This window comes from Linderina pennispora, assembly GCF_002104995.1.
Source record: "Linderina pennispora strain ATCC 12442 chromosome Unknown DL89scaffold_63, whole genome shotgun sequence".
Classification (NCBI taxonomy): domain Eukaryota; kingdom Fungi; phylum Kickxellomycota; class Kickxellomycetes; order Kickxellales; family Kickxellaceae; genus Linderina; species Linderina pennispora.
In genome coordinates, this window is record NW_024468311.1 from 15,276 (window position 1) to 29,918 (window position 14,643).

The window sequence follows — 14,643 nt, forward strand, 5'->3', positions numbered from 1 at the left end:
TCCAGTGAATGCCTCCTGCCTCAACGCCCGATCAAAAGCACACAGCTGAGACAACTAAACACAGCACATACACGCACAGCACAGAGGGAACTCCATGTCAGTGCACATTCCTTTCCACTAAAGTAGTGAGATGAGGAGGGGTGATGTATTATTTCACTTGAACCGCCGTGTAGAACGGTGCATGCTGGTGGTAGTGGTGCTTAGCTCGGTGGAGCTGTAAAATTGAGAGCGCTTAACAAAGCGCGGCGACGAGCGGTTACTGACAAGGTCGGTTTTTGTTGGCCGCTGGGCACTGATCTCGTTGAGACGCAGCAAAAGCGATGGCCGCTCGTTCTCATGATAGTCGCCAATGGGCTCGGGCTGGTGATGCAGGCTAGACATGCTTTTTGACGACGACAATGGGCGAGCCTCGTCCTGCGAGGCAGCGGTTGGCGCCTTATGGTACCGCCTGCTAGTATTGACTGCTCTGCCACGCACTCCCCCAAGGCTTGGCCGTCCTGCCGAGGACGACGACCCTGTGAAGGACCGCGGCAGAGTCGCTGCACGCTGCGAGTGCTTATCGACAGCACCACCACGTGCCATGACCTGCGTTGGCTGCAGGCGGCTAAGCTCATTGTCATCCTCGCTATCGCCAACAATCGTCATGCGCTGGAGGCTCACCGGCGGCCCACGTGCTGGCAGCTGCTGATTTTCGTCAGCAGATTCAACCCCTGGGCTAGCATTGCTCTCTATGGGCATCACCGGTGTTGTCGACGATGCATTGCTCTGGCTACGCGAATGCACAAGGCTACTGTTCATGACTGGCGCTGAGAATGCTCCTTGCTCCAGAACTGCTCCTGATATGACCTCTGAGGTATCCATTGCCGGAGGAACCTCAATGGTGCTGGCCTCACTAATTACTGGCGATGGCTGCACCGCCAGCTTGGCAGCCGGCTTCCCTGCCAGCACGCTGATTTCTGACAGCTTTGGGATGCGCGATTCTTGCTCCTTAATACGCTCGTTTGTTTCGTTAATCTGCACAGCCCGCTCCGACACACGCGAAGCCCGTGGCAGCTTTACCTTGCCTCTGCTGCCGCCATTGGTCTGGTCCGCCAGCGGATTACTCGCCCCGTGTGTCTTTTCAATCCATTTGACACGATCAAACACCGAGCCGCGTGGCAGTGGGATCTTTGACGCCGGGTCCTGCATACGAGAAAAGAGATGTAGATAGTGAGTGGGAGGGAGGCTGTGTGTGAGGGAGGAAGGGGGATATGAAAAAAAAAAAAATAAAGAAACGAGTACGAAAAATTGCAGAGACAAAGAGGCGGCTGTGGCCCAGCTGTGGATCTGCCCAGGTTTTGAATGTTTGGGCCTGGCGAACGAGCTCGATGCAGCAATCTGCACGATTCGCATTCCATTGAGGTTTTTTCTCTTTCTTCGCTCGGCGGCAGATAATTAAAGCAACTGCTGTTTTCTAAATAAAAGGAGCCGCTTTGTCGAAAGTCGCTTGCACCCCTCTTTGCAGAGTCGCAACCATTGCTTTTCGAATCTATTTACTCCAGGAGACCGTGGCTAGGGAAAAGGGCAGTGGCAATGGTCTATGCTGGATTTGCCAAGACCTGTGTGCTGGGCAATAGATAGTAGTCTCGTTTGCCAGGCCCAAGCTGCATAAAAAGGTAGAGAAGGCGCAAAAAAAGCTGCAGATCCCGCTGGTTCTGGTTTCCCGCACAGCTCAAAAACAGCAACACCAATTGTTTTCGTACTCCGCTGAGTGCGCGATGGTCTTGTACCAGTCTGTCCGGTCCAACAAGTTTCACAGGATGCATTAGTTTCAAAGTCTAAAGCATGCATTTAGGCTCGGCGCACAAGCAAGAGCCCATCAAATACAGGCAGCAGAGTCTGGACTGTACGTGAATCCTGTGCGACATGCTGGTTAAAGTCAAGGAGCTTCTTGGCAATACGCAATCTTTTGCCCTCATCGGCCATTTGCTTGCCAAGCGCGACTTGAGGGACTTGGCCATGAAACAGCACGTTATCAACGACGATCAGTCCACCTTGACTCAGCAACCCCCGGTCCATGATTAGGTCATAGTAACCCTTGTATCCAGACTTGTTGGCGTCGATAAAAATAAAGTCCAGCAACCGCCTGTCAGCCAGATCCCAGTCTCGCAGGACCTTGTCGGCCGGCTCTGGAACCACGCTTATTCTCTGCAGAAGGCCAGCCTGTGCTACGTGCTTCGCAGCATGGTCAGCTACTCGCATATCTCGCTCACAAGTCCACACATGGCCCTTGTCATTGCCGAGTCCATGTGCCAACCACAGTGCCGAGTACCCCAAATAGCATCCGAGCTCAAGGACATTCTCCGCTTGTGCTGCCCTGACCATTTGCGCCATAAATGAGCCTTGCAACGGCGAGATCATCTTGCGCGCTTCGTGTGCATCAAAGCTGATCGCCTGCTCACGTACCAGCCGAAATGGCTCTGGCTCTTGTTCCGAAATTTGCTGCGAGTATGTAATGGCGTGTGCAACCGATCCGGACGAGGCAGTCTCTAGGAATGGGTGCAGTGTGTGTCGAGTGCATGATGAGTGCAATGCTCGGATCAGGCTCTTCGGTTGCCAGAGCCTAGACATCATTGAGCCAATGGTTCTAAGGGTAGATAAGTAGAATTACTGAATGTGCTTAATAGGACACTCACATAAACCAGTGTGTGGAGTGTGTATCCAGTGCCATTAAGCTGGAGCCATATGGGACATTAATTGCACCACAGCTGCTGATGTTCTAGATGTTGTCCATACACATGGGCGATGTATTAGCTATGCAAAGTGTCCGCGCTATGAACAGTTGTGTGGGGGGTTATCTGGAGAAATGCCTACATCCGCCAGCTTGGGTTAAGAACTGAAGGATCAAGGCTGAGCCGACTCGCAGGCGGTTCGGTTGTTGCTACGACTCGTTTACATGTAGCAGATTGTAAATAGATTCATTGGGCAAATGTCTTCGTTGCTCAGGAATTCTGCATTATCTATCACCGCGCCGGCATTTACCATGCATTCCAGTAGTAATTTAGTCCATTGTACTCGTCAGTATTGGACTTGTGTCAATCCAGAATATTGATAGTCTAAGGTATGGAAACATAACGCTAGGAATCCCATGTTTAATAAGCTATCCTCTCCATCATAATGGATAAAATGTGAGGTTATCGATGCAACCCAGAATTAAAAGGTAATAGCACAAATAGTCGCTAAGCTACACAGCAGAAACATAATTAGCACGAAGTGTCCAGTGACAACTACTACAATATACATCCTACACAGGAGAACCAAACCGGCAGCATCTTTTCCTGCAGATAAAAATATGTGGCATGTTTATACGCCTGCAATAATCCAGCTGTTCTTTTGTCAATGTTTGCACAAGAGTGATAGACATTATGACTTAAGCTTATATGTGTGAGCCTAGCGATTATCAGAGAATGCAAATAGCACGAGAGTCATGGCACCAAGGCACACTCATGAAGAGTATACTTTCCTAAATACAATATGATATATGGAGTAGCTGATGAGGAAGCTGGCTGACAGACACCCTGAAGCCCTCGTGCTTCGTAATGCAGGGGCACACCACATGGAAGCATGTAGTTTTCTTGCTGGATAATATCAAGGGGTGCTCAGCATCTCGATTCGATGGGTCACAACAGAATGTATATTGTAACACTTGAGGGAACTAGTGCAGAATATAAGGTGTTCATATTTGTAAAGGATATGATAGTGAAGTAATGTTGAGTAGGAATCAATATGATCAATAGCCATTGAGAATGTACTATTTGACCTACTTTCTGCCGTAGCTACCTGAGCCATCGTTAGCACTCGGAGCACCGTACGACTGAGCCGGGGGAGGAGCACCGTATGACTGAGCTGGTGCAGGGGCAGGAGCCGGAGCAGGAGCACCATATGACGCTGGGGCCGGAGCGCCATATGACTGAGCTGGAGCCGGAGCCGGAGCCGGAGCCTGAGCAGGGGCTTGGGCTGGGGCGCCGTATGATGCTGGAGCAGGAGCAGGAGCAGGAGCAGGAGCAGGAGCAGGAGCAGGAGCAGGAGCAGGGGCTTGGGCTGGGGCACCGTATGACGCTGGAGCGGGAGCACCGTACGAAGGAGCCTGGGCCGGAGCCTGAGCAGGGGCTTGGGCTGGGGCGCCATATGACGCTGGAGCAGGAGCACCGTACGAAGGAGCCTGAGCCGGTGCAGGTGCAGGTGCAGGTGCAGGTGCATGGGCTTGGGCTGGGGCACCGTATGACGCTGGAGCGGGAGCACCGTACGAAGGAGCCTGGGCCGGAGCCTGAGCCGGAGCCTGAGCCGGAGCAGGGGCTTGGGCTGGGGCGCCATATGACGCTGGAGCAGGAGCGCCGTACGAAGGAGCCTGAGCTGGAGCCGGAGCCGGAGCAGGGGCTTGGGCTGGGGCGCCATATGACGCTGGAGCAGGAGCACCGTATGAAGGAGCCTGAGCCGGAGCCTGAGCCGGAGCCGGAGCCGGAGCAGGGGCAGAAGCTGTATAACCACTAGGAGAGGGAGCAGAAGAACCATAAGCAGGAGCAGGGGCGGGGGCAGGGGCAGGGGCAGGGGCTGGAGCTGGAGCCGGAGCCGGAGAGGAGCCATACCCTGAAGGAGGAGGGGGAGATGATGGGGCTGACGAGTAACCACCGCTTGGCGGGGCTGACGAGTAACCACCGCTTGGCGGGGCCGACGAGTAGCCACCGCTTGGCGGAGCCGACGAGTAACCACCGCTTGGCGGAGCCGACGAGTAGCCACCGCTTGGCGGAGCCGATGAGTAACCACCACTTGGCGGAGCCGACGAGTAACCACCGCTTGGTGGGGCCGACGAGTAGCCACCACCACCGCCGCCACCAGAGTTCTTCTTCTTGCGGTGCTTCTTGAAGAGGTCCTCGTTTTCGTCATCGAGTGCTACGCGAATCCGCGAGTCTGGCATGCCAGCCTTTCCGGGCTCAACCATTTCAACAACAGCAGCACTGCTGTCGGTAGGCGCCTGCTTGGCCAACACACCAAGTGCCAGAGCAGCAACAAATCCGAACTTGACTAGCATTGGCAACAATAACCGAAGGGGTGAAGTGATAGGAGAAATGAGGTGAAGGAGAGGAGGTATGCGAGGGTGCAAGTATGCTTTTTTTGAGTGTATATCAGTAGAGATGCCTGAAAGAATGCTGATGGTACTGATGCTTGCGACGGGGTTGCTTTTTATACACCTCTTTCTACAACATGCATGCAAACGCTCTGTTTCTGGGAAACATGGGTGTATTTTGTAGAGTGAAGCTGGGCGCACTTGGTCGAGGAAGCCCTGGATGATCTGGCCTAGAATGCGATTTGTAGCATACCCATCCATGACTGAAACAGGCAGGTGGATCTAGCACCCGTAGATATAATGCTCCGGATAATACAGGTGGTTTTCAGCGCGTGGGGCTAGGACGTGTCGCAGGTGGGTCGGCAGTGGAAGTTAAAAATCGGGGCAGCCATATGGAGCTCGGCACACGGCTTATTGTACAATCTGGACCCCCACGTGTCGCATAAAGATTAACCACCTGGATGGTGTCAGTGAGAGAATGGGTTGCGCCTGTATTCGCCATGCTCCATATTTTCAGACTGATCCTTTTAGGTGTACTGGGACTCAAAGTGTGCCAATTATATGCAGCCAGTATGGCTGCCTGTGTGACTGGGGCTGAGCTGGCGCCGGTCATACAGGTGGGGGAAGTAATGGTTACCATTGCGCTTTTTGCAGGAATGAAACATAGATACTGAGAGGGCTTATCCTCCTTTGAAAAAGAAGGGGGGCCAATTCGTTGGTAGCTATACTCACCCACACAGCCAAAATGCAATGGACCATGTGGCACTACATACATTAAAAATTCCCCTTTCCCTAGTGGCAGGACTGCCACAGTGCATTGCAGACCACCACCACCAAATTCAGTATAAAAGAGCGAGAGCAGACGAAAAGCATGCAGAGTAAAATCTGTATCCTCAAGTATCTTCAGGCACTTGCAAAAATAGCTTCAATAGGCAATATCTCACTGCAGAACGTAGACTTCATAGATTCTTTTAGACACAGACCCATCTAGTTTCACTCAGTACTAGCATACTCGGATAATCAAACGACAATATGCAGATCAACATCGCCGCCCTTGCTGTTCTCGCCCTCTCGATTGGCACCTTTGCCTCGCCAGCCTTCAAGGGCGTACATTTTGCTAACTACGGATCGAGCTACGGATCGAGCGCTGTTGCCTCTTCCTCGGCTGCTGCTGCACCAACCTCTGCTGCTGCTGCACCCACATCGGCTGCCGCTGCACCCACATCGGCTGCTGCTGCACCAACCTCAGCTGCCGCTGCACCAACCTCAGCTGCCGCTGCACCCACATCGGCTGCTGCTGCACCAACCTCAGCTGCCGCTGCACCCACATCGGCTGCTGCTGCACCAACCTCAGCTGCTGCTGCACCAACCTCAGCTGCCGCTGCACCCACATCGGCTGCTGCTGCACCAACCTCAGCTGCCGCTGCACCCACATCGGCTGCTGCTGCACCAACCTCAGCTGCCGCTGCACCTACATCGGCACCTGTCCCTGGCGGGTACGCGTCGAACGGGTCGTATGGGTCGTACGGGTCATCGGGTGTCGTGCCCCCGGTCACCACGACAGTGACGGTCACTGGTCCTGCAACCACCGTGACTGCTCCTGGGACCACAGTGACCGCTCCTGCAGGCACCGTGACCAATACAGTTACTGCTCCTGCGACCACCGTGACTGCTCCTGCAACCACCGTGACCGCTCCTGGGACCACAGTGACCGCTCCTGCAGGCACCGTGACCAATACAGTTACTGCTCCTGCGACCACCGTGACCGCTCCTGGGACCACAGTGACCGCTCCTGCAGGCACCGTGACTGCTCCTGCAACCACCGTGACCGCTCCTGCAACCACCGTGACCGCTCCTGCAACCACCGTGACTGCTCCTGCGATCACCGTGACCGCTCCTGCAGGCACCGTGACCAATACAGTTACTGCTCCTGGGACCACCGTGACTGCTCCTGCAACCACCGTGACCGCTCCTGGGACCACAGTGACCGCTCCTGCAGGCACCGTGACCAATACAGTTACTGCTCCTGCGACCACCGTGACTGCTCCTGCGATCACCGTGACCGCTCCTGCAACCACCGTGACCGCTCCTGCAACCACCGTGACCGCTCCTGGGACCACCGTGACTGCTCCTGCGATCACCGTGACTGCTCCTGCAACCACCGTGACTGCTCCTGCAACCACCGTGACTGCTCCTGCAACCACCGTGACTGCTCCTGCAACCACCGTGACCGCTCCTGGGACCACAGTGACCGCTCCTGCAGGCACCGTGACCAATACAGTTACTGCTCCTGGGACCACCGTGACTGCTCCTGCAACCACCGTGACCGCTCCTGGGACCACAGTGACCGCTCCTGCAGGCACCGTGACCAATACAGTTACTGCTCCTGCGACCACCGTGACCGCTCCTGGGACCACTGTGACCGCTCCTGGGACCACTGTGACCGCTCCTGCGATCACCGTGACTGCTCCTGCGACCACTGTGACTGCTCCTGCGACCACTGTGACTGCTCCTGCGACCACTGTGACTGCTCCTGCGACCACTGTGACTGCTCCTGCGACCACTGTGACTGCCACCTCGACGGTGACTAACACAGTGACGGCACCAGCACCTGGTGGATATGCTAGCGGTGGATACAACAATGGATACAACAGTGGAGCTGCGGCTGCTGCTCCTGCCCCTACTGCATCAGCTGGCCCTACTCCGACCTCTGGAACTGCTGCTGCCCGTGTCTAAAAGTGAAAATGCTGTCTAAAAGCGGAAATGGATGGTTTCCGTCGTTTGTTTTGTGTCTCTTTGCATCTAACTCCAATCCTTTACATTCTTACTAAGCGCATTGAGTCGTTTGTAGTCTACCTTGCAAGTGGATGTTTTTATTTAAAAAAAAAGCCTGTCAATACTAGCTATTTGTTAAGCAGAATATCGATTTCACGTTTCATATCTTTCAATAGCGCTTATAGTTGCCACTGAGAGTACCCTGAAGAAATGTAGATGGCGTTAAAAGTCCATGCCATTTGCATATCCACGCGTATTCGGGGGCGCTACACAGCATGCTGGAATAAGCCGAGTGTATCCCTATGTATGGGCCGAATTGAGAAGAGAACTGTGGGGTTAGTTGAGATTCCAAGCCAGCAGAAACTTGCGAATATGCTTGTGATTGCATGCTGCTCCAGAGTGTAGTTGGTTCTGATAGCGGAAGAATCACAGTCAGAGTTGGCCAGTTTGATGGTGACGCAGAGGCAAAGGCGATAAACAGGAATGTAAAACCGAATGAGTACTGCATAGTGAAGAGGAGGATGCAGTTTACACAATGACAGGTAAAGTACGTTAGTTGAAGGAGCATCCTTATAAATCGAGGATTGGGTGTATAGAAACAACCACGTATCATGTTGAGGAATGCGTGTGCGATTTGAGGCAGATTGGGTATTCGGTTATATGGACCCAATGTCAGAAATTGGCCGCATTTGTTGCGGAATAACTTTCTGTATGCAGTCTATGCTACTGGCGACAAATAAAAGTGCATTTAAAGCAGCGAGCAGAGGCCAAAATGCAAATGATGATTAGTGAGCTCGGATGCCAAGCAGCCGTTGAATGAATCATCGCATTCGGTAGTTACTCCGAACAACCAGACATGAGAATCACAAAAGGCGGGTAGGTTGCTGAGTCTAGGCTGGAATTTGTCCAATAATGAGGAGACTTAGGCTACTGAGAAGGAGCTAGTTCTGCTCAAGGGCCAGTACCAAAGCAGAACCATGAGGGTGTCTTGGAGTTGCAGAGCGAGTCTAGGTAGCTGGAAATCGAGGAGACAGCGCTCTGGTAGTCGCTGATCTGCGAGCCAATCTGCATGTTAATCTGTGAATTAAACTCTGCCTGGGCCGAGTTGAACTGGGAGCTGAGACGGGTGTCGGCTGAACTGAGAGACATGAGCTGGTCGGAGAGTTGGGCTTCGGCGGTACTCCACATCTGGTCAGCTCGGGAAAGAGCACTGGTCAGGGTTGGCCAGTTCGCTGGTACAGCAGCAGCACAGATGGCCAGGCCGAGTGAGGCCAGGGTGAAAGAGCGCGTAGAGAGTACGTGCATTTGGGGAATGCGATTATGGTATGTTGACGACGGAGTGAGGCGGTCCAATGAACGTATCTATGGAATCAGTGTGGTAATCGGGTTATATAGGGAGTGAATGTGTTTTGTCTTCTGGGGTGGGCGGACTTGTCAGTGGGAGTTGTGGCACCATTGTATGGGCTACATGGAGTGAATTATATCCAGGCATCGAAGCCTCCGCTCTTGGCGTATTAGCATTGGCAAGAGGGCGGTGTGTCAGTGGCACTGCACTCAATGACAAGTCAGCAGGTAAGGAGCACTGCATCTCTGGCGCACCAGCCAAAAACGAAGTGGTGGGAAAAGTCACGGGCCTCGTGGACAGCAGGTTAGCAGCAACTATCGAGCAAGTCGCGTCCCAGCACAGCCTGCATTGGCTTCCCCCCTAGTCCTTGTGTGTGCAGCATGGCCAAAGGCTGGCTTTAATTGTGCCTTTGAAGTGGCTATTGCTTCTTCTCAGTCACTAAGCGCTTTTATTGGTATTCTAGCAGCAAACTCTTACAGTCGTATATACACTTCCAAAATGACCTCGGCAGTGGTGGAATTCGTTCAGACGCAGCCGCCAGGCGAGTCCGAGACAGTGCGTTTGTTTTTCTGGGGCGTGATCTTCGGCAGCTATGCGATGACGTGGGTACAGCAGCGCGGAGAGCGCAACTTTTCGACAGTCGACCGGCTCTGGGCGCTGATGCCAACCATCTACGGGATTCTGTGGACTCACGAGCACTACCTTTCGGACGGCTACCTGCAGGTTTCCAGCAAGGCGGTATTTGTGCAGACTGTAGTTTTCGTGTGGACTGTGCATCATACCCGCAACTTCTGGCGGCGCGGTGGGTTTTCGGTGGGCTTTGAGGACCACCGGTGGGCGCATGTGCGCGGACAGCTCCACAAAACCCTGGGCTGTCTGTATGCAGTTGGATGGGAGGTATTCAACTTTGTGTTTATTGCTCTGTGTCAGCACGCGCTCTTGTATGGAATTGCGTTGCCACTTCGGCTCCTGCAGGACAGCGAAGTGGAGAAAGAGTGGTCGATGGCGGAGTATGGGCTGGCGGGAGTTATGTGCTTGGCACTGGTGGTGGAGATTGTTGCAGACGGGCAGCAGTATGCGTTCCAGCAGAGGAAGCTCAGTGGTGCGAACAGCGCAGAGGTGCGGGCCGGGTTTGTGCACTCAGGACTGTACAAGTATGCGCGGCACCCGAATGTGTTCTGCGAGCAGATACTGTGGGTAGCACTGGCAGCATTTGCGCTGGCAGCGACCGGGGCACCCGTGGGTGGATTGTACTGCGGCGGGGCGTGTGGGCTGGTAGGGCTGACACTGATGTCGGTACGCTTGACAGAGGCAATCAGCGCCAGCAAGTACCCGTTGTACCGAGCGTACCAACTGAAGACCAGCAGCCTGGTGCCATGCATGCCCAGATCCAACGAGAGTGTGATCCAAAGCGCAGCCAGGCGACAGTAAAGTAAAAAAAAAACAAAAATAAAAACAAAAACGGGAGGAGCTGAGGTAGAAAAAACGCGATAAATAAATTGCTCAATGAAAGTGATTTTTGTTACGCCTCGTCGAGCTCACGTAGAAACACACCCTGCTGCGGATGCCCTGACTCGTCCGATAGCCCAAGCCCAGTATTTGTGGTTTGGTTGTGTGGCAAGGCATTCGTCTGGTTGGCGTTAGAGTGGGAGGGACTAAATTCAGGGAACTCGGCATAGTCAATCTTGCTCGAGAACTTGCTACGCTGCTTGCTGCGGCGCCAAAACAGGAATGCAATGAATGCGCCAGCAAGCACCACTACGCCGCCGACTACTATGCCAATGATAGCGCCGGTAGGGAGATTCGACTTTTTTTTGGTATCCTGTAAAGTCGGCTTCTTTGTCGGCGACGGTGTCCCTGTGGAGGTGTCAGTTGAGGCTGGTGTTGGCTCGGTGGATGTCGGGGAATGCGATGTCTCCACGGCTGTGCTGTGTTTAGCGGAGGAATGTTTGGTGGTTGGCGTCGGAGGGAAGGATGTCACAGTAGTGGTTGAGGTCACTGTCTCAGTGTCGCCGGTATCCATGTCGGTCGGTGTGCTGGTAATATGCTCAGTGGTATCGGAGGTTGGTTCCGAGCGCGTCATGCTAGTAGGCTCGGATTTGGTGGTCCCGGTACTCTCCGTACTCTGTGTAGTATGCGTGGCCTTTGTGGTGTCAGTAACGCCAGTGTCGCTAGCTGATGGCTGCTGGTCAGTGGATGGCAATTCTTGCGCAATGACCAAGGCACAAAGGCCCAGAAGAAAAGCAAGGTAAGTGGCCTTCATTAAAATATATGTATAACAAGGAAAATGAAGAAAAAGCCTCGGAAGAGCTGGAGAGAGAAGGGGGAGAAGTGGAAGTAAAAAATAAATTCCAGGATGAACAGCTGCACAAACAGCGAGGGGGGATGAGCTATGTATAAATACATGACACCTTGCAGGACCGACTTTTTTAGTTGGGGGGCGAGGAGGCACTGTGCTCACTTGGCCTTCCAGATGACATGTGGTGTTTTTGCCAAGCACTACAAAGGCGGGTTTCTTTTCTCCTTTGTTGAAATGCTTGGTTTTCATTTTCAATATAGCGATTCCTTGCCTGGAAACAATATCCACTAGTCATTGCAAGAGATTGCAGGTATACTTTTCCCAATCGCGGTTTGGAAAACAACAAAGAGACAGTCTAAAACCTGGCCCCTCCCTCCCTCCCTCCCCCCTTTGTCGACCACTAAAGCAGCATTTTCTTTCTATATTTTAGGAATGCGAACACAGCAGTGGCTGCTGCAGCAAGCCATAGAGTAGGAAAAAGCATATATGAATAGTACATGGCCGGCGATCACATGGATGAGGGTAGCTATATTTAGATATTGCGGAGAAGACATGATTAGATGCACAGATCATTGGATTTGCCACGACCATGCGCGTCATAGGCGCAAGCGAGAGCGAGCCCATAGGCCAGCCTGGCTTTCTCTTTGTAAGCCTGTCTATTGTCGTCTTTTTCTTTTCTTTTTTTTTTTTTTCATCTTCTACTCAGATGCAGACCCGTATTGCACTCGCGTCGTTCCTGCTGCTGCTGCTGCCACACTCAGTGGCAAGCACCTCGGCACAGATTCGTGGCCTGAACCCGGCTTTGGCCGAAAAATATGTGGCGAATGCACGGGGCAATTTCGAGTGCTTGGATGGGTCCAAGGAGATTCCGTTTGCGCGTGTCAATGACGACTACTGCGATTGCACTGACGGCTCAGACGAGCCGGGTACGTCGGCATGTAATAACGGCATGTTCTATTGCCGCAACGAAGGGCACGAGCCGGCCATTATCGACTCTGCCAGAGTCAACGACGGCGTGTGCGATCCGCAGTGCTGCGATGGGTCGGATGAATGGGACTCGCATGTGGTATGTCCCAACACGTGTGATACAGTGGGCCGCGCGCACCGGGAGTTGAGGGCCAGCCAGGAGAAAGAACAGAAGGCAGGGCAGCAACGGCTGAGGCAGCTAGTGCGTGAGGCATCGGGGCTGCGCAAAATCAAGCGCGAAGAGCTTGCTCGCAAGCAATCGAAACTAGCTGACGCCGAAGTCCATCTTGCGGAGGCCGAGCAGCTGAAGGACATGCTGGAAAAGCAGGAACAGGAGATGCGGGCCAACCAGGACAGTGACCGCGCAATGCGCAAGCAGGGTCTCTTTGACGAATATCTGCCAGATCTGATCGCGTACCGGCGGCACCTGGCCATGGCCTTGCATCGCAGCCGGTGGCAGCGCGATTCGTTGATTATGCTTCTACGCGCAGTGCGCCGCGAGCACAACGCCGAGTTCAATGACGAGGCGGTGAGTCTGGCTGTCAAGGAGTACACCGAGTTTGCCGACGCATACCCGTACCTGGAAAATGCGGCGGCATCGGTGATGGAGGAAGGCGAGGGAGCGCGGGCTGCACGTGAACAGGAGATGGACCGCGACAGCGAATTGCAAGACGACAAAAACTACGAAGCCTGCCGTGACGCAATCAATATTGCTGAGAGCGAGCGCGAGACCAACAAGGCTGACATCGACCTGCTCTACGGCATCTTGGCCAAGCTGCGCGATGACTATAACAAAAACTACCATGACTTGGCCGTCAAGGCCGCCGTCGTCGGCTTGGGAGAGTTCGAGCAGATGCGTGATGCCGATAGCACAGTAATTTCTAGCCAGTACGAGACTCTGGAGATTGCTAAGGCCCAGGAGCGCGTCGCTGAGGCCAAGGCGCGGCTCGAGCTTATACTTGACGAGACCACCGAGACTCCGGTGGATTCCGAGCAGCCTGATGCGGATTTCCAGCAGCGGTTGGCCGATGCGCGTAGTGCGTACTATACTGCGAGCTCGGATAAGAGCCAGCTGGCGAATGATGTCAGCGTGCTTTCCGAGCTTCTGGGTAAGGACTTGGGCGAGCGCGATATGTACCTGCCGCTGAAGGACAAATGCTACTCTTTGGATGCTGGCGAGTACACGTACGAGGTGTGCTTGCTGGACCAGGCTACTCAGATCAGCAACAAGGACAATTCCCGCCAGCACCTGGGCTCTTTTGCTGATTTCGCCAAGGACAGCGACGGAATTACGCTGTATACCACCCACAAGTACCTGAATGGAAACAAGTGCTGGAACGGGCCCAACCGCTCGCTTATTGCGACATTTGAGTGTGCCGAGGAGATCGAGATAGTAAAGGTCACCGAGCCCGAAAAGTGCGAATACCATGCGCTTATTACTGGCCCCTTCGCCTGCCCTATGCCGGAGGATGGTATGGTAGATGGGAAGGAGGGCCCTTCTGGGGAGACGCCTGTTCCTGCTGCGCCTCAGGATGACGCTGTTTCTGTTTCACCCATCCCCTATGCTCACGACGAGCTCTAAAAGCTTTATTTTCTTTTGTCCATTCGTTTTTGCGACTAATAGCAAAAGACATATCTATCTTCATCGTTTGACATGCCGCAACTGGGACAAAATATTGCACACTTAGCGATGACGGCACCGGCTGGCTATAGGCAGATTATTGATGCACACAATACATAGCTCTGCGTGTATCACATAGCCCTAAATAAACTAAAAATGCAACATCTGAGGGAACATGTCTACGAAATAGTTGATGTATAGGCAGTATATTAAAGTATTTTTGGTGAGGCTATGGTGCGTGCAATGGTTATAAGATATAGAGGCGTGCCCCTTCCTAAAAGATATGCTAGGTTCTGATACACAACCCATGCAGGTAAACCCGGAATACTTGGTAGCGCTGTACTTGCGTTGCCCGCTTTCCGAATATGGGGATATTGCCATCATGACCCACTGAAGCAAACATAAATTTTGATACTGTTTTCATTTGCTGATAGTCAACTTTTGGTTTTGTCAAACCATTAATTGTACTGTAACTTCATTCTCTAGTGGCATCTGTAGGTATCCAAGTCATGAATAAATGAGCCTGCTGGCCA

The 14,643-nt window shown here is 53.3% G+C and overlaps 2 protein-coding genes across 2 annotated transcripts; one reads left to right on the forward strand and one right to left on the reverse strand.

Moving 5' to 3' along the window:
- Nucleotides 1-3,743: 3,743 nt before the first annotated feature.
- On the reverse strand, nt 3,744-5,169 carry DL89DRAFT_271835 (uncharacterized protein). Its single transcript, XM_040888949.1, has one exon. The coding sequence runs from the start codon at nt 5,066-5,068 to the stop codon at nt 3,800-3,802; it is 1,269 nt and encodes a 422-aa protein (XP_040739386.1). The 5' UTR covers nt 5,069-5,169; the 3' UTR covers nt 3,744-3,799.
- A 967-nt stretch (nt 5,170-6,136) lies between these two features.
- Nucleotides 6,137-7,840, forward strand: DL89DRAFT_296903 (uncharacterized protein; the record flags this gene model as incomplete). The annotated part of the gene is made up of 1 exon (XM_040890730.1): nt 6,137-7,840. The coding sequence occupies one exon, from the start codon at nt 6,137-6,139 to the stop codon at nt 7,838-7,840; it is 1,704 nt and encodes a 567-aa protein (XP_040739387.1).
- Nucleotides 7,841-14,643: the final 6,803 nt, after the last annotated feature.

What these genes read in the sequence shown, in the direction of transcription:
- DL89DRAFT_271835 (XM_040888949.1), bottom strand. Translation starts at nt 5,068, where the DNA reads ATGCTAGTCAAGTTCGGATTTGTTGCTGCTCTGGCACTTGGTGTGTTG.